General features: G+C 49.6%; 2 protein-coding genes across 2 annotated transcripts; one reads left to right on the top strand and one right to left on the bottom strand.

Moving 5' to 3' along the window:
* Window positions 1-3417: 3417 nt before the first annotated feature.
* Window positions 3418-9292, top strand: LOC309413308 (homeobox protein NANOG-like; the record flags this gene model as incomplete). The annotated part of the gene is made up of 4 exons (XM_082010420.1): window positions 3418-3635; window positions 6851-7125; window positions 8415-8504; window positions 8930-9292. Exons 1-4 carry the CDS (start codon window positions 3455-3457, stop codon window positions 9290-9292), a joined length of 909 nt encoding a protein of 302 aa, XP_081866546.1. The 5' UTR covers window positions 3418-3454.
* Window positions 9293-16099: 6807 nt separating this feature from the next.
* LOC309416734 (homeobox protein NANOG-like) lies at window positions 16100-18737 on the bottom strand (the record flags this gene model as incomplete). The annotated part of the gene is made up of 4 exons (XM_082014092.1): window positions 18548-18737; window positions 17865-18133; window positions 17011-17100; window positions 16100-16516 (listed from the first exon to the last, which is right to left on the bottom strand). Exons 1-4 carry the CDS (start codon window positions 18714-18716, stop codon window positions 16100-16102), a joined length of 945 nt encoding a protein of 314 aa, XP_081870218.1. The 5' UTR covers window positions 18717-18737.
* Between the last annotated feature and the right edge of the window lie 383 nt (window positions 18738-19120).

Raw genomic sequence — 19120 nt, 5'->3', positions numbered from 1 at the left:
TCTAACTATTAGTCTTCCCGCCTCACTGCCTTTATGGAGGAAACCTGGTCATTTACAGGCTACTGTTTCACTGCTGTGACTGCTGCAGAGTTCAGTGCCATCTCAGAGAAAGCAAAGGACTGACTTAGCTGTTCACGAAAGATCATGTTACTAACAAGCCTGCAAAGAATTCACCCTCTTTTTATTGGAGTGTGCTTTCAGCTTCATGGTACAGATGAGCAGATAAAGGTTGTATAAGATACTAGAAAGCCCTCTGAGCGAAGAGCAAGAGCATTTTGTGGAGATCATTGTGAGATAATAGTGAGCATTTGGGCCCAGCCTGGCATAACACAGTCCCAAACCCAACCAGAGTCTGACTCTGATGCCAAGCCACCTCTGTCAGCTGCCTGCAGTGCTAGTTTTAGGGAGCTGCTCCCTGTGCCACCGGCTGTGTCATGTGCTGTGCGGGGGAGATAAGCTGCTCCCTGAGATGTAGTCCTGCTCTGAAACCACGGGGGGTGTGGCCCCGAGGATCCATCCTTCAGCTCCTCTGCCTCTCGGTCCCCCACCGCCCCCGGGGAGGTGACTCCCTCTGCTGCCCCACTCACTGGTCCAGTTGGGCGGGTGGCTCTGCTCCCAGGGGCAGCACCCCCTCCTCCCCCTTCTTCTGCCCAGCGGGACTTTGTAGTGCAGGTGACTATGCTCGTTTATTATGGCCTCTGGGCACTTTGCAAGAAAGATCCCAGACACCTTCAGAAGTAGCTCAAATCAAGGAGATGAAGTGTGAAGTGCTCAGCCAGAGGGACTCCCAACAAATACCCAGATACCCACAGCCATCCACGCCAGCACCCCAGATCTTTGCCATGTTTTCTGCCAGGTCTTCAGATTAAACAGTCTTAGAAGACATGTTGATATTGCCCAGGTCTGCTACCTTGTTTTCATTTTCTAATTGCACCTAAGGCCATGAAAACTTGAACACCAGCATGTGGTAACAGGCCAGACATGAATAGGAATGAGCACATGTCATTCTCCTTGACTGGCTGGCACTGGAGCTGCTCAGTGGGGTCCCAAGTCTGTACAGCTCATGTCATTGGTGTCTCTCCCTTTGCTTAATTAGCTAGGGCCTGAGGGCAGATATGAGGGATGATGATCTGAGCTCTTGTGGCACTGCAGCTCTGAAATGTGGAATGATTCAGAAGTGAGGCACAGGCCAAAACCACCATGTAGAGGCTGTTGCAGAGTAATTGCCATATTCAGGATGCTCTTGGGATTTTATCAGGGCAGATGTGCTCAAAAGCCCTTTTTTGCTTTAAGTTTTTCAAGTGAATTTTGTATTTAAATCTGCATTTCTTGTGCGAAGACATGTCAGTCCTTGCAGTTTGTAGGCACAGAAAAGTGTTTCATGCAAGCAGAAAACATAATACTGAGGGTCGAGTTAAAGAGGCCTTTAGTTGCCTCCAGTCTGCACCTCATGGGAGAGCAGATGGTCCCAAGGCATCAGAATCATGCTGTGATGTGGCACATCAGTTGAATGGTCTGCCCACGACTGCTCAAGAGCAGCTGCATTGATTTTCAGGTTCGCTCACAGGCCAGTCCTGCAGTTCCTTTTGGCTTCCCGTGCAGGGATCACAGAACACTCTCAAGTTGCCCCTGCTCTACAGGCAGGAAAGCTGGGACTAGTAACCTGCCATGGGACACAGAGCAGCAGCAGCAGCAGTTCTGGCAGAAGTGGTGCTCTACATCCTTTCAAACTGATCTAAACCCCATTTCCTGTGGTCATGCTCACCCCCACATGACTGTTTCTTCTCCCTGCTGATATTAGAACACTTTCACAGAAAGCAGGTTCCCCTCTCTGGCCTGTTGGGCAAATACTGTGTGCTAGCACAAGTTTGGGAAGAAGGCAGCAGTAAGCACCTGTGGAGCAATGAGGCATTAGGAAGAGCAGGGACAGTCCAGATTAAATAGTTCCATGCTTCTGTGGGTCTGCACCCTCAGCTCTGAGCTTCTGACATGAGACATGCACATGTCCTGGTGCCAAGGTAGAGCTGGTTCTAGCAAGAAGTATTTGAATTAACTGTGGGACTTCTGTCTGGAATTGAGAAATAGAGACATTAGCTAGAGATTCGCAACATCTCTCGAGATGAAGCTACTAAAATCTTCCTAAACACAGTCAGAGCAAAACTTCCTGAGGGGAAGGGACTGGAGCAAGCCCATAGAGCAGACCAACCTGCAGGCCATAGCTGAATTCTGCGGCTCGCTCACTTACCTTTTGTTACTTAATGAACAGATCTGCAGGTGCCTGTCCCTGTTGGGTGGGCCATATGTCAGCACATATTAGCTAACCCTGCCTTAAAGGAAAGTCTTTATCTTCTTTATTCCAGCCAGCCTGGGACAGCCTGGCAAAGGCCACAGACAAGACTATGCAAATGAAATGTGCCTTTGAAAGGCCAAGGGGGAGCAAATCTTTTAGCTATGGACCTCACCTCCACTAAATCTTTTCCGACCTCCATAGTGAATATGTCTCTGCTGATCGTCCCTCTGTAGACCAGCCAGCTGAGATTTCTGAGTCTGCTCTGCAAAAGTGAGATCTGGTGTTGGATGTGACTTGATTCTATGATTTTCCAGTGTTTCTGAGTTTGCTCTGGCAAAGACATATAGAAGATGGGCCAGACATATTTTCAGCTGGCTCCCGCAAATGCCTGTGTGAAGGAAATTCCTTCTCAATTAAAAAAAAAAGTAGGTTCTAGCCCTCAGGTCTGATCCTTACTTGTTTTTCTCCCTTGCTCCATCTCTGACATCTGCACCAAGAGTGTAGGAAATGCTGCCTGATCGGCAGGATGTGTGTGCCTGTGTGTGTGTGTCTTGTGGGGGTGTCAATGTGACATAAACCACAAAGCAAAGGTCTCAGAACCCTGCCTATAACCTGGAGCCAGGGCTTGGGTTTGCCCAGCATGGTACTGAGCAGCCCAGCACCAGATCTACCTCCTGTCCACTCCCATGGAGTGGGGACTGGTTGAGATTTGCTCTCCCAATGCAGTGAACAGCTGTCTTCTACAAGACATCTGCATTCACAGGATTATTTTGTGACAGGAAAATTTGAGCTGAGCCCGAAGAAGCAAGCAGAAGGAGGTTTCCTGGGGCTCTGTATTGGACCCCTGCTCAGGTGTGACTGAGGAAGCTGCAGAATGGGAAGAATTCAGAGGGGGCATATTTTAGCCCTGATGCCATGTGTGGCTTTCTCTCCCTCCTCCACCCTGCTCTGTCCCCACCCCACCAATCAGCCTCTTTAACATGACAAAGAGCCTCAAGGAGCGGACGATGGTGGATATTGCAGTCCCAGGCAGGGTATAGCCAGGTATAAAGGTAACTGCCTGCCTACACTTCGTGGCTACCTCAGCTTGCTGGTGAGACCTGCCCCCCAGGTGAAGGTGGCATCTATTAGAAGGTGGGGGAACCACCCCTTCTTCTGCCCTCCATGTGTGCACACCTGGGTCTGCCCCCCTACCAGGCTTACCCCAGCGGGACTGGCATGGGGTACCTGGAGTTTTACTGGAACTCGGCGGGGGAGGCAGGACATGCCCCCGCTTCGGCTGGGCCACCAGGAGCCACCAGTGCCAGTCAGTCTCAGGAGGCCGGAGGGAAGAGGCAGACGGCAGGTAAGGCATTTCAGCTAAGTCCTAGAGCTGATCCCCAGAATACCTGTGGTCCCAGGTCAGCCACTCAACGACCTACAGGAAATTTTTCTCTCTCTCTGCCTTGGTCTCCTCATGTGTGAGCTGGGCAAAGTGTGATGTGGGAGGCAAGGAGGATGGGTGACCTTGGGTAGTCACACCACCTTTCAATGCTGCTTCTCTTTGGTGACTGGGAACTGGTTTCCTCAACCTCAACAGAGCCTGCGGGAGTGCAGGCACTGTCTGGTCTATGCTGCAGGCTGAAGGGCAGTGTGACAACATGGTCTCATGGAAATGCATGGTTCTTGGGGCAGGAATGCCTGGACCTCCTTTTAACCAAATGCCGGTCATTCGTGCTATGGGGAGAAACCAATCCTGAAGGTAATTATGCTCGTGGCACCCCTTATACCCTTACAAACTCCTCATGCCCTTCATATGCTCACTAAACTTGAGCATACTGTGAATCACTGTGACAGGAAATCTGCTTCCTTTAAATCCAGTGTTATTACTCTCTGCTTCTTTTAGTTTGCCATTTTCCTCTCTCTGTTTCTCTCTCCTTTCCATGCTATTGTTGCCTTACCTTTCCCTCTTTGCAAAAAAGCCCCAGGCCCCACCACAGTGGCATTTTCTGTTCTTGCCATTCCTCTTCCACTCCAGTGAGTGGCAATAGAATAGCTGATGAAAGCAGGTCTTCCGCCCAGCCCCATTGTATGGTGTCAGCAGCGTAAGGTTCTTGTAAGGTTAATGGGTGGGAGGGAAGGGAGGAAGGTGAGCTTTTGAAGTGCCCATTCCAAGCTGTCAGATGCTACAGAGAGCTACAGGCTCTGGCAGAGTGACTAGTGGCTACTTGGCACGTGGCTGCTTGCCATGTTTGGAGAAAGGCTTAGGGTCTCTGCATGCTGTGTGTTCCACAAGGGCAGCAGGCAGATTGACTCATTCATGCCTCCAGTGGACCTGGTGTATAGACATAAAACCCATCTTCAAACACTCTCCTCTGGTGTCTCTTTCTACAGAGAGAGCCCAGTGGTGGAAGCAAAGGCCTACGGAAGTCAAGAGCTTGTGGGAGTGGGTCTGTCCTAGGTTTTCATGCTTATGTCTGTTGCCCTGCAGTTTGTGTTTCTTGCTTCTTCTTTCCTTCACCCTCTTCTCATGGGAGAGGCCTTTGTCGAGCTCAAGCTGCAGGTGATAAATTACCTGGGGGTTTGGGACGACAAACCAAGCAGGAACATGTGGGAGCTTTGTAAGCTCTATGGTGTCTTGCTCTGGTTCCTCTCTAACAGAAGACTTTCCTGTTTTCCAAGCCCACATTCTCAGCGTGTTCACTTACGACCTATAAGGTTTTTACTGCACAGACTGCAGGAGCCAAGCACCCTGTGGTCCCACATGAAATGTTAGCCTCCTGTGCATCCAGGACACAGATGTTCAGCTTCCTCACAGACTCTGCAGTCTACACCCATGCACGTAGCACCTTCAGGCCCTTGCACCTCTTCTGTTGACAGCCCCTTTCTCCATGTAGGCAGCATCCCCTTTGTAATCCTCATGGCCCTGCTCCCCAGCACCAGAGACGTACCCCACTACACACCTACCTCTTCACACAGCCTGTGCTCCTGGTTTATCATCTCCTAGGGATAGGAACTAGCCAAGAGCAGGTCCATAAGAGCAGGCAACACTAGAGTAGAGTGGCAGGCACCACAAAGACAACTTGTGCCTCTGTCAGGAGGGTAATAAGGGAAAAGATACCGCAGACACAGCCACCTTTCTGGGGCCCAGCAACACTTAAAGGCTCTTGAGTGATTGCTAAGTAACCTCTCAGCTTAGGACAGAAGAAGGAAGCATCTGGTAGGGTGGACAAGGAGACCATTTCTTTGGAGGACGTCAGTACTTTGTGCTGGACGTACGTTTGGGAGACTGAGGAGGGTGTCTCAGTGGGCTTCAGAGTCACAGCTCTCAAGGTGACTAGGAAAGAGATTGGGAGCTATTGGTTGGGCTCAGTAGCCAGAAGGTGTGTACTGAAAATGGCAGTGCCCCATTCACAGCACACCCCCTCTCCTGAAGTGTCAGTAGGAGGAGGGGGGATGGACCATGCAGAAGGGTTTGCAGAGGAGTAGCTGGAGGAAGGAGGGATGGAGAGATTTATCATTGCAGTTATGGGGAAGGGGGGAGACTGGCATCACAACCCTTTAGTCAGGGCTGGCCTGAGAAGGTCTCAGCTTCTCACAGACCCCAGCAACACAGGCACCCAACAGAAAGGTGCTGGCATAATCTGTCTTGCTAACGTTTTCCTAGGTAGGCAGCCTGGATAACTTTGCATCTTGGCAGCTTTTGTCTGGACTAGTAGCCCAGATTGTTTAGGAAGTTTTTTCTTTAGATCTTTATCTCAATTTTGTCCTCAACCTCTATTGAGAAACCCCTTAAGACATGTACCAGGACACCTTTCTCTGCACTCTTGAATTTTGTCCCCCATGTCCCTGGTACAGGATTACTGGCTCTTCTCACCTGTCCCAAACATCCACCTTTCCTCTCCCCTCCCTCCCACTTCAATGTCAAATTTCTCTCCTTCATTCTTCTCCCACCAGAAGCCCCCCTCAGCCAAATAGGGCCCTCCATCTATACGTGTGTTTCCAGCAGTGGGATGGTCTGTGGTGGGAGCCAGAGGCCAACAGGAGTGAGCCAATAACCAGGGCCTGACTGGTGCTCTCCACCTGCCACCCCATCATTGTAAGCACCTACGGCTGTGCCCCACCATACATCCTGGTCAGAGGTTGCTTTGCCACTGTCAAGTTCCTTGAGACTGGGCAGGCAGTTTTGGGCAGCCCAGCCACCAACCCAAAGCTATGTTTGCAGTCATGACCAGGCCTCTTTACACCACACTGAGACCAAAATATTACCGGGGTCTTTTGGAGGAGGACAGTAACACCGTGAGCCAACGTGCACCATTCTCCCCTCCCTGTCCTGACTCTTCCAGCTAGCGAAGGGAGCCATGGGCATCCCAGAGGGCTGAGCTGGGAAGCTGCTCCCTGTCAGTGGGCTTGTCTGTGGTCACAGATTCATGAAGGAAGGAGGGTGACATAGGCCTTTGCTTCGAGAAAGCCCCTGTCTGGTAGGCAACGAGCTCTACAGCAGGCAGGGAGCATGCTCATACCTATACAGCTGTCCATTATTTCTTGTATACCCTTTTTCCATTGTCTTTTTATTTCTAGAAGTATCCCCAGCTTCATCCAGTTCTGGGAATCTCAGCCAATTCACACCAGATTCAGCCACCAGTCCACATTCGGAATCCTCATCCCCGCAGCCTACAGCTAAGTCTCAGAAAGGCAGAGAAGATGGCACGGAGGGAGTGAGGAAGGCCAAGAGCCGCACTGCTTTCTCCAAGGAGCAGCTGCAAACCCTGCACCAGCGGTTCCAGAGCCAGAAGTACCTCAGCCCCCAGCAGATCCGGGAGCTGGCTGCTGCCCTGGGGCTTACCTACAAGCAGGTGAACACGGGCACTTTGGTCCATGGTATATCTGTCACACAGCGGCTGAATGGTGACATAAGGCAGTGACAGGATGGAGAGATGAGTCCCCAGCAGGGAGTAGAGGCAAAGGTGCCAGCTAACAGTTGCTGCCCTGCATATCCATGCCCAGAGATCAGAAGCACTTCTGGGGGACAGGAGAGTCAGTGGCACCTATTGGGGTCTCTCCAGTGAGGGGTCAGGTAAGGGTACTGTTGCCTGCACTTGTAGAATTGCAAACACCGTGATGAATATGTTGTTTGCCACAAACAGCCTCTGCTCTGGGCTTGACAGCTCTTTGCAGACTTTTTCCAGGCAACGGTGAATTTCACAGAAACCCTGGCATGCGTCAGTTCTCTGAATCCCAAGGCTGCAACATGCTGAAAGCTGTTGCTAACGTTTGCCAGGGCTGATCTTGTCCAGTGTCTAATAACATCCCACACTCAGCACTGCCTGGCTGCTTGACACCCGCTCCCGCCTCCACGTGGCTACGACGGGTTGTACATCGCAGCCCTTCAGCGTCTCTGCTGGTCTCGGAGTAGGTCGTGTGTAGTGAGCTGGTGCTGGCTCAAAGGATGCCCTCCTAAAGCAGGGGGGGATGGGCAATGGGGCACAAGTGCTTGCAGTTACAAGTCCAAAATCTGCCTGGAATTTGGATCTCAGAGCTGAGCATGACAGCCTGGGTGCTCCAGGATGCCCTGGGACTAAAAGGGTTATATATGTATTGTAGGTGCACATGCAGGCACACACTGCACTGGTCCTGTCAGGAGCAAGACAATCTGCTCTTTCCTTCAATCCACATCCCTGCAAAGGCAGCACAGACACAGCCCCGGGGGGAAATGGCTCTGGAATTCACCTCAGCAAGGGGCTTTGAATTTGGGAACTGCTGGGTACAAGGAGCAAGTCTCTCCCTTCTCTGCTCACAGTGTTTGCCTGTAGCTCAGGGGGCTTGTAGAGACCTGAGTGGGTCTAAATTTGTACCGGTCGTTCATCTCCATGACTGAAATGAGTCAATTTGTCACAGCTGTAACTGTCCTGCGGACATAATGCCCTTCCCTCCCCCCACCATGCAGATGCACTCGCCACCTGCTGAGGCTGCTAGACAGACATCTCCCCTTGGCAACCACCTCGGGGAGCTCTTAAAGGCCTTTATCTGCTGCTGCCCATATATCTATGCCATCTGGTCACCCTTCCGCTGCTTGGGAATCTGATAACATTTGCTCTTCCCTCTCCTTTGCTGAGGATTTCTCTGCTCTCCCTTTCCCACTCAGGTGAAAACTTGGTTCCAGAACCGGAGGATGAAGCTGAAAAGGTGCCAGAAGCATGGCCTGTGGACTGAGCGGGCTCAGTGCCTCACACAAGTAAGAACACAGCACAAGGCTCAGCACCGCCCTTGTATCTGGGCAGATCAGTCCTGCGATATATTTCCTCCAACTTCAGTGTACAACTTAGAGGTACCAGCGTACTCTGCCTTCTGGTTCGTTCAGCGCGGAGGCACAGACCTGGCACGACTCCCCATGTTCTGTAGGTAGCCTCGCAATGGGCTGACTATACCACTAAAAAGCTTCCATAAAAAAGCTGTTTTCCTCATATATACATACATATATATGGCTGTGTATCCATCCCTGAGCTATGGAGATGGATATAGTTCTTCATGTCCTCCCATGCCACTGCTGTTGATCAATAGGCAGCATGAAACGCGAAGGGACAGACCCCCGGTATATGTCAGGCCTGTGGACACCAGCGGACGAGCTATGTGTTCTGACTCGCTGTCTTTCCCTTTCAGAGTGGCTTCCAGCCAAGTACTTACCTGGATGTGCACCCCAAATTCCACCAGGGCTACCCAATCACCGCAGCCAGCAGCATCCAAACCGTGCCTCCCCCCCGGCAGTACTGCGGAGCAGGGCAGAACGCTTACACAGTTGTGACCAGTGAGGATGGAGCAGCCTTTGGCAAAGGCGGGGGCACCTGCAGTGTCCAGCAAACAGTGGGCTTCATTGCCCAGCACAAAGTAGACTTTTACCACAGCTGTCCTGGCAGTGTGGAATATCCAGGCTCAAAGACAGGTGATGGCTGCAGCTTTCACCACTCGGCCACCATGGGGGCTCCTTTCCCAGCCGCTGCTGGCCACCATCTCTATCATTCCTGAGCACTGTGGGTTTCGGGTACTTGGGCACCCAGGAATCAAATCATATCTTCCCTTTGTTATTCATGTGCTCTGCAACTCAGGGGCACCGTGTGTCTGGAACCTGTTTTGTCATCCAAATATGTGCCTGCAAGCATGCATAGACACACAGACGTGCAGATACCTGTTTGCCCGTATAGGTACATACAGCCCTTTCGCATGCCCTTACACATGCACACACACACCCTTCTTTATTGGCACAGACAACCAAGTTCCCTTACAGCAAGACCCAAGATCTGGCTACCTAGATTATCCCCTGGATCTTCTAAATTATGGAACTTGTAACTTGTCTCAGAGGAGACACAGATTCCTTTGGGGATCTCATGTATACATATCACTGTACGGTTGTGTATACATAACACATGAAGCCATGGATTGTATAGAGATGTGCTGGTTACATACATTTCACTGAAGTTAAATTATTGTCACACCCATCTAATGGTTAGGCCGTGAGTTCTGTAGGTCAGCCACAAGGTATAGAATTGATGAAGTGTCTAGTGAAGGGAGATGTGACAAGTAGCTTGCAGAAAGGCTGGTAAGATGATCTTACAAGCATCAAAATGATAAATAAGCCATTTGTTCTAGTCTGTATCTTTCTGTGCCTCTCCTTGAGAGAAAACCTAACAGGGCATTCAATCTGGCAAATAATAAAATGTTTTTAAGATGGATTATGTTTTTTCTGAGTTTTTTTTCCTACTGTAATAAAGCATTGCAATAGGAAATCCAGATGGAGCCATAGCAACCATATGCCATTGTTATTACTGATTTGACTCTGAAACTATAAACAGAGATTTTTCTGTGTTATTAGTGGATCAGCTTCACAACCGCTGGCAATGCCAGATATCTAGAGTCAAAGGACCAGGTGAGTAACTTCCACCCACCTTAAGAATTTCCTCTATCCAGCAATATTTAATACTGGGACTGGCTAAAACAGAGAGGTCCCATCATTTCTAAACTTAATACTATATAAGTGTCTAAGTACCTAAAAACAGATGTGTGTATCAAAGTATGTTTAATAACAGGGCTCCAGTTCCCTGAGTCCCAGGTTTTCTATTGCTCTGATGATGGCAATGTCTTTATCTTAATGTAATGAAGTATCAGTAACTGTTGGGAAAAAAAAAAAAAGATAATAAAATGAAGGCAATTGATGTCTGCGACTGGAGTGATAAGAGGCACGGTCTTCTGTTGGCAAAGCTGGTTTATGTCCCTGTGTCTTGTTCCCACTCCCACTCCCTCCTGCAGCTACTCTTTGATGCTTTGGTTGTTCAGCTACATTGTTTATAGGACAGTACTGTTAACTACATGACCAACATGATTTGGGGAAAAATAAGGCCTTTTGGAGGGCGAATTTCTGAGTCATCATTTTGGAGGGCGAATTTCTGAGTCATCATTTTGGAGATCCATTTTGAAGCACAGCCCCACACACACCTGTCCTACATCCAGCAAGTGCCTAAGCTTGGGAAAGACGTTCTTGCAACCGCTGCACCATCAGAGGGGTGGGCATCGATTGAGTTAGGTTAACTGAAAAGGTGCTGGTTAATGTCTGAAGGTGGACTACAATAACGGCAATTATCAGGGCTGTCATGTGAGTGCAAGGAGTTTTTTCAGCTCCTTTGGAGCCAACAGTGTTGCTACTAACCTGAATATCATCTGAAACCTTTCCACACCACGCCATCAAAGGCTGCTGTAGGTGAAAAAGTAGCTTGTGACTGCTCCTCACCAATAATTCTCTGGAAAAGGAGTCACCTGTCATGCCCTGTTCCTTCAGGGTTGCTTTAGGACAGGCAGGATCTTGCTGTGAAGTCTCTGGCTTGCAGAAGGATGCTGGCTGTAAGAGCAACAGTTGTGATCTCCCTACCGTTTACCTTCAGCAAAGCTATGCTAACAAGCACTACCAAATCTTGCAGTTTCCTCAAGAGACCCATAACATTTTTCAGAGGCCGTCATTCAAAGACAGAACTTATTGCCACAGGTGGTTCTGGAGACCAAAATTGCACAGCAGCAGTTCCAACAGGCAAGTAAGCAACTTCCAGGAAGGGAGTTCGCTGATGCCTGCTGTATCAGGAGCTGCATTCCCAATGCTCTCTGTAATAACAGCAGGAATGCAGCGCCTATTACAGGCAGTCCCTCAGCCACTGCCAGCCAGAGAAGGACACTAGGGACTTGCTTTCTCTTCTGGTCTTTCCCTAGTATCTAGCAATGACTTGGATGGATCTTGGGCCTTACCCAAGGCAGCAGTCCCAGTGTTGTAATTTGTAAAAGATTTAGTGATTCAGACACAGCCCAGTGGCTGGAGACATACCCTGTCTGTGAGCAGATGGACTTCGATTAAACATGAAAAATTAATTCTAGCTCGGTTGTGAAAGAGATTCACAGATATGACCTGAGGGTGCTCTTCAAAACTTTGGACAGCAGGAATATAACATGGCCCTCACAGGAAAGGAAAAACTTTTTTTTTGTTATTGTTTTTGTTGTTGAAGACCAATGCCATGATTTTTGGTTCTTCATGCCTCTTGACTGCTCAGTATTAGCCAAGATGCTGCTGGCCACTTATGATGGACTAAGCAAGAGATATGTGGCAATGCTTTACTGAAAATTTCCGAAACCCTGTTAGCTCAGCATTTGAGTCATGCAGTGTAGTTAGATAACTAAACATAATGTTTACACATGCCTGTAGGGAAGAGCCTATTAAAGCAAAGATGCCTTTTATCTGCACTGGAGAGACAACTGGGGTTGTGAGCCCTTGCTCATAGGCCACTTCGAAGAAACATGTAGCTTGTAAAACATTGCTGCAGGCCACATCGACACGGAGAGCAAGGAATGAGGTTGCTTGCACCACTCTACTTGCTTGGTATTTTGCCTATGGGACAGCAAAGCCTGGAACCCAGTAAACCAGAGAATAAACCCTGGTCTGCGTAGTCTGTACTAGATCTAATTTCTTCTGTTTGAGTGGGATTTTCTGCACCACTGGAGCTACATCTGCAGTGCTGACAAGCTGGAGTGTTGACACTGCAGAGATACTGTGAAAGTGCAGTGTATTCCCACAAACTATAATACATATAGAGAGCTCCATGAGCTTACAGCTTGATCCTAAAAAGATTTGCTGGCAAGGCGAATCATGTTTGCAGTGTGCAAAAATCACTGTTACACAGCACAACCACAAGAAGCAGCAGTCCTGACGGGGATGTAATGTATCCCAGCAGAAAGGGCTTTTGCTGATGTGCACTTACTTCATCCAAGGAACTGATACAAATCCTTTCGGAAGTATGAGTCTGCAGAACGCTCCCATGGTAAAATGCAGCAACACAAACCACAGCATGCAAAGCCATCTCCGTCCCAAGGCTGTTTTAGCAACAATATCTATTTCTGCAGGACATCTGCCAGCAGACCTCTAGCTACCTCCTTATGCTTGTGGCAGAAACATGGAAGAGAAACACACCCAAGCAACACAGGCAGTCTGTAACAAGCATCCTCTGCAATCATTCCTCAAAGATCTGTGCACCTTGTGTATTTCTTTAAAGTTTTAAGGGCTTTTTAAGCTTGCATATTCAAATAAAAAAACCTCTGGAAGCTGCCAATTTCAAAGCTGAAAGGCAAGGCTTTAGTATGTATGTTTTTTATAGGTACATGGTCCAGCGTCGTTATTTCAAGGAAACTGTTGAAATTAACACTACTACCAAAGCATTATCCAGAATTCATCCAAACTATTGTTGGAACATCAGACTCAAGTGAGGATGAGAAAAGATTTCTGTTTTGTAATACAGGAAATCATGTGAACCTGGCATTTCCCTCTCTTCAAAGCGATTTATGTTTTTCTCCTGTTGAAGGTTGGCAACACATGCATGGACAACTCTGCCTTTCTTCCTCCCCTACAGGCTCAAACCTCTGCTCCCTCTCCTTCCTGCACATATTCCACCTGACTCTTGGAAGCAGAGCATTACAGTATTACAAAAAGGAAAGCGGACATGCTTTGGCACCCACACAAGCAGCTTCTGGTCAGCAAAGGACCTGTGGCAGTTTGAGCCTGAGCAGTCAGCTGCCAACTTAGTCATTGTGCTCAGTGGGAATACCTACTGAACTACCCCTTTCAGGTAAATGAAAAGCTTTGGTGGTGTACTGCGGTTTAAGGAACCTGGGATTAAACCCAAACAGATCATTTTTGCTAGTTTAAACTATGGCTGTCAACAGGAGCATGGTTCTGCTAGCACAGCAGTAGCATCAGGGTTTGAACAGAGGCAGCTGCCTTGTCCCATTAGTGCTGCCAATGGAACACTTGCAGCCCCTGGCTGCATGAGTTGCACTGGTGTTCAAACTAAGAGGTATATAAGGAAAGCAAGGCTCTGGTGAACCAAAGCTCACCTAGCAGGAGGTTCACTGAGTCTCTAAATTGGTGGCTGCTGACTTGCTGCTCCGATCCCAGTGTCTCTCATGTTTCAGTACCTTTTAATTGATGCTCCTAGCTGTTAAGAGGAGATAAATGCAGTCTTGGGGCAATGCAGGGAAAGCATCAAGTTTTTGTTTCAGTGCTGGGGGTAGGATTCAGTTACTTACGCACAAACTTCTGCTGCCATTTGAGGTTAGCACAGGAACCCCAAGAGAGCTGCAGCCTCAAAGAATCAGGACTTCCAGACCTCTAACTGTGACCTTCTGGAGCAGCAGCAGGTGACCACACAATCTCAGAAGACACTTTTTTTCCCCTTTGTTTTGCTCCTAACTGGATCGAGTATCCCTCATACTTAAATAGTTATTCTGAAGCATTGCAGCTTAAGGGACTAGCACAAACTGCAAATTAAAAACAAGGGTGACCTACTCCTTTTTTAAACAGGTGCTTGATCCTACTTCTGGGAGAAACACATACGGTTACTTTTTTCCTCCTTTCCTCAGTGCTGCTGCTCTAACCTGTGCAGAATAACCATTCTCGTAGCAGGCTGTTCCAACGCAAGCTGGCAATACTGTTTCAACATTAAAATAAAGTAATTTATTTTCAATTCAAACAAATTTGTAAGAACATAGAACAGAAACAAAGTAATAAAAGACAACATGCACATAACACTAAACATGCTTAAGATCACTGCAAGAAAATACAATTTAAGAAAAATTATTCTGGAACAACAACAAATGTTTGCCTTCTCCGCAGTGAAGGTTTAACTACAGCATACAACCCTTGTACGAACATTTGAAGGCAGAGTTGCAGTAAAAATTGTGCACTAGCAACAAAAAAACTCTACCACAGAAATATTTATGCTTTTATCATCTCATTTACTCTTGCCAGCTCACGCCATTTTGTGTTCTTGGGCAGTGGGAGACTGGACTCTGCAATTCCACATCTTGTAAAAAAGTCAGTTTCACATAGACTGGAGCAGACTTCCAATTTCTCCATACCGGAAGGGATGATTCAGTTATTTTTTAAAAAGAAACTGAAAATTGTAATTGGCATTTTCCTCATTGTGTCTAACACTGTTTCCCTAAACTTTTCACCTCCCCCAGAACTTGGGTACTTAGGTCAGATGAGGCAGCCAGTGCTTTTCAGCAGATTAATACAGAAGACATCCAACTAAGCCCTGGGGAAGGGATGAAAATCCTGCTAGCTTACTCTTAAAAAACTGGGCTTAGACAAGAGAGTGGGGAACCATCCTGTTCTAGTCCCTTGTATAATAATGCCACTGGGACCCAACAGGATTTCCCGACAACCCCTGGCCCAAACATCCAGGTTCCACAAAAAATGACATTAAACACCACCTTTAAAATAACTGAGTCCTTTACCTAGCTGCCTGCCTCTACCCCAGAGGAATCTGCACCGTAGTGGTGCTGTGTTTGTGGAGTGCTAGGGGACCTCATGTGCAGATAAGCAGACTGTTCTCACCACTCCAGAGATGACTACACACAGCCACTCCTCACACTTCCAGCAATGGCACTTAGGGTTACCCTCTGCTGCAATTTGCAGGTTGGGACAAGCCAACAGTCCCTCAGCAGAGAGATGTAGAAAGGCAGGATCTAAACTGGGTGGAGACAGTCCCAGAGACACCATCCTGAATTAGTTAGCAGCTCTGGAAACCACAGAGCAAGTTTCCATGCGAGATACAGGCAATACTCTACCCGATTCTCTCTCCTCCGCTCCTCCCAGCCTCTCAGCTGCCCTAGGTACACAGGAGGGCAGCAGGCAAGGGGCAGGCAGGTGCTGACCCCTCCAGGAGTCGCTGAGAGTAACTGGATCAAGTCATTTGAAGTCAGATGTTCTCACGTGGCTTTTCGGTGAGGGAGGAGAGGATGCAGGTGAAGAACCTGATAGCAGTTAGCTGACTGAGGTAGCAACAGAAATAGGCAAGACAGCAGAAAAGATGCTGGGTTACAGAAGGATATTTCTAGCAGAAATATGCTGAAGTATAGGGGTTTTCTTCTCCAGCAAAGCTCTGCTGCAAGACACACAAGGGCAAGGATCAGAGATCACCTGCTCAGGAGGCAGCAGAGGAAGGTGAGACTTGGGAGAGCAAAAACAGACCTTTACCACCTCTGCTTGCTCCTGTCTGGGGCATTGCACATTCCCCTCCATGAATGAAGTTTCATCTATCCACACAGAAAACACTCTTGCCAAGGGTTAGCTATGAACAGACACGAGCCTTTAAACAGAAAACTAGCCCAAGGCAGCAGGGTGCTGAGCCCCACCAATGGTTAAAGCAGAAGTAGGGGAGGAGGGGCAAGAGAAGGGAATAGAAACTGGATCCCTGAGCAAATACCCTAGAAACCCCACGAGAGAAAAAAAAATACTTAGGCCTAAGACTCATAACCACTCTGGGTCCCCAGGGGATGCCAAGGGGGCTGGTACTGATGCCGTACAGGAGAGCTCGAGAACGGTGTGACGCTGTCAGAGGTGCTCTGGAAGCCGTAAGTGTCTTCTGACTCCAGGCTGACATAGTCCATATCGGCAGGGTAGCCGTGATAGAAGTTCATCTGCTGGCCGAATAAACCCATGGCTTGCTGAGTACTGCAGCTTGTCCCACCTTTTCCAAAAAGCCCCTCATCCTCCACAGCCATGAACGAGTACAGGCTCTGCCCATTCCCATAAGTCTGGCCACTGTTGTAAGCCTGGTGCACGTTGGTCACAGCCTGAAGGTTTCTGCTGGCACCAACAGGGAAGCCCTGGTGAAATGTGGGTGTTATATCCAGGTACGAAGCCTGATGGAACCCATTCTAGGAGAGAGAGAAGGCTGTTCAGTAATGCAGAGCACCACACCAACTGTGCCCATTCTTTTGAATGGGTCATCTTGTCTCCCCCGCCCCTTCCCCCCAGCCAAACAATAGTGTCTTTTTCGTACTCATTGTCCTCACTATAGACTACTAATAGCAGAGATGGCAAGATCTTAAATTAGTAATCTACAACTCAACAAGTCTGGGAGCACCATGCTGGGGAGAAAAACAGGATGATTAGCATTCTGGCCTGCTTTGGCTATTTTGTTTTCTGTCTAGTCTCAACTGGGAGATAAGTGGACTGGAAACAAAGCTCTTTCAGTCACCAGGGCAGGTTTAAAATAGATGCCACTGTAAGTCTTACTAGGAGAAATACAATGGGCTTAGTAATATAGAGTCCTGTGCATTGTTCGAGTTTGCAGGTTGGACATGATACACTTCTCCCCACAGACTGGAGGAACCGTGACTGGTGGTGAGGAAAGGGGGAATCGTCTCACCTGTGGTAGATACACCCCTTTTTCCACCCATTGGCTTTCCTTCTGGCAACGTTTAAATTTCATCCGTTGATTCTGAAACCATGTTTTCACCTAGAAGTGATGGGGAGAGGACACAGGACATTAGAAATGCATTCTCAGACCTTACCACACATCCTAAAGATGCCTTCTACTACAATCCGGTTTCTGCTTGACTCCTAATACTGTACCTAATTTCAACAACTAACAGTATGCAGCAGACCCAGGTAGCCATAGAATCACAGAGCCGAGACATGAAGACTGCCACTGTTACTCCTCAGATCACATGGGGCCTTTCATGACATCAAAAACCCTACCTGAAAAAGAGGCCAAGACGACTGCAGAAAGGCAGCTTGTACAGCAGCAGCACCTCGCTGCTGCGCCAAGATCAGTGCTGACTCAGGAGTGAGTCATTCCTTCAGTCAGACACGAGTGGCTGGTGGGGCATGGACCCACTCTCTAGGGACATACCCAGGCGCCCCTCTGACTAAGAAAGGCAATTTGCATAGCAGTACAAGTATCTGACTTTTCACATTCATCAGAGACAACACATGTCCACACAGAAATACAACCTGGCTCTGCATAGCCCTGCTCTGTACACACTTTCAACCACCTGCACGGAGTGGGTGGATAGTGCTGGAACCAAACATAAGAGGAAGGCTGAGTCATAAGTTTTCACACCCTCTGCTCTCTCATGTAAGCAACGGTATAAGCAAGACCATGAAAGAAACGCATCTCTGGTGTCTAAGAAAAATAAAAAAAAAACCACCAAAAAAACCCTGCTTGAAAGATCACTTCACACCAGGGATGTGGTCAGCTGCTCAGACCAAGATGTTCACCTGCTTGTAGGTGAGCCCCAGCGCAGCAGCCAGCTCCCGGATCTGCTGGGGGCTGAGGTACTTCTGGCTCTGGAACCGCTGGTGCAGGATTTGCAGCTGCTCCTGGGAGAAGGCTGTGCGGCTCTTGGCCTTCTTCACCACACCCTCACCTTCCTCTTTAGCCTTCTGGAAAGAGGGATGGGGAGACGGGCGCTCTGCGGTGGGGCTAGTGGCGGAGTCGGGGGTGTACTGAATGAGTGTCCCAGAGCTGGAGGAAGCCGGAGAGACGTCTAGGCAGAAGAGAGAACTGGGGTGAGCAGGGTCAGGTGGAGAAGACTCAAAGACTCCCAAGTCCAGTTCATCGGGAGAATTTAATGTCCTGGGAACTAGCAAAGGCTCCGCAGGCGAGGCAGCGCGGAGAAGCACCGCGTGCCGGCACGGGCACCCTCGGGGTCGCGGAGCCGAGACCCCTCTCTGCTTCCACCTCTGCCTCGTCCCGCCCGGGCGCAGGGGCCACGCCCGCTCCCACCGCCGCTTCCAGCGGGGCCGCGCTCGTCGCACCCCGGCCGGGCGGCTCTCGGGGCGCCGCCAGCACCGACATCGCCCCCCACCCCCGGGGCCGGAGAGACACAAGGGACAAAAGTATCCCCCAAGCCGAGGGCAACCCGACAGCTCTACCGGGGTCAGCAGGGCCGGGCGCGTACCTGGGTGGCTGGGCGTCTTCTCCGCCGCGGGGAAGGGCAGCGCGTCCGCCGCCGGAGCCTCCTCGGCGGGCACGCTGTCCATGCTTCCTGGAGAGAGCCAGTAGTAGTCCCCATACCTGACCGCGCCGGGGTAGGGCAGGTAGGGCGGCATGGTCAGGTGGGCACTCATGGCCGGGCCGGGACCTCCAGCCCCGAGCAGGCGGCGAGGTGGCGGTAGAAGCTGCAGATAGCCCGCAGGCAGGCAGGCACCCCATTAGGCGGGGGTGGGGGGATGCTTTATGTCCTCCCCATCCTGGCCTTGGCTAGCAGAATTGTCATGGCCATTGTCATGTTAAAAGTCAGTTGATTGGAGGGGAGGGGCTTTGGGGGGCATTCAGAGAGTGGGGGAGGGCAGGGACACCAGGCCCCACTTCCCCAGCTTGGCTCCTTGGTGCCGCGGTGGGGGTCCGGCACTGCTGCCAGCACACCCCTCCCTGCCGAGGGGCGGGAGGAAAGGCCGTGTTTCCCCCTCGGGGCCACAAGGCCTGAGCAGAGCCGTCCGGTGAGTTGGACAGGGCTTGGCAGACACCCCCC

Source organism: Phaethon aethereus (assembly GCF_964289735.1).
Source record: "Phaethon aethereus genome assembly, chromosome: 1".
Taxonomy (NCBI): Eukaryota; Metazoa; Chordata; class Aves; order Phaethontiformes; family Phaethontidae; genus Phaethon; species Phaethon aethereus.
Note: the sequence above shows the minus strand (reverse complement) of the source record. Positions and strands in the feature narration are given on the sequence as shown.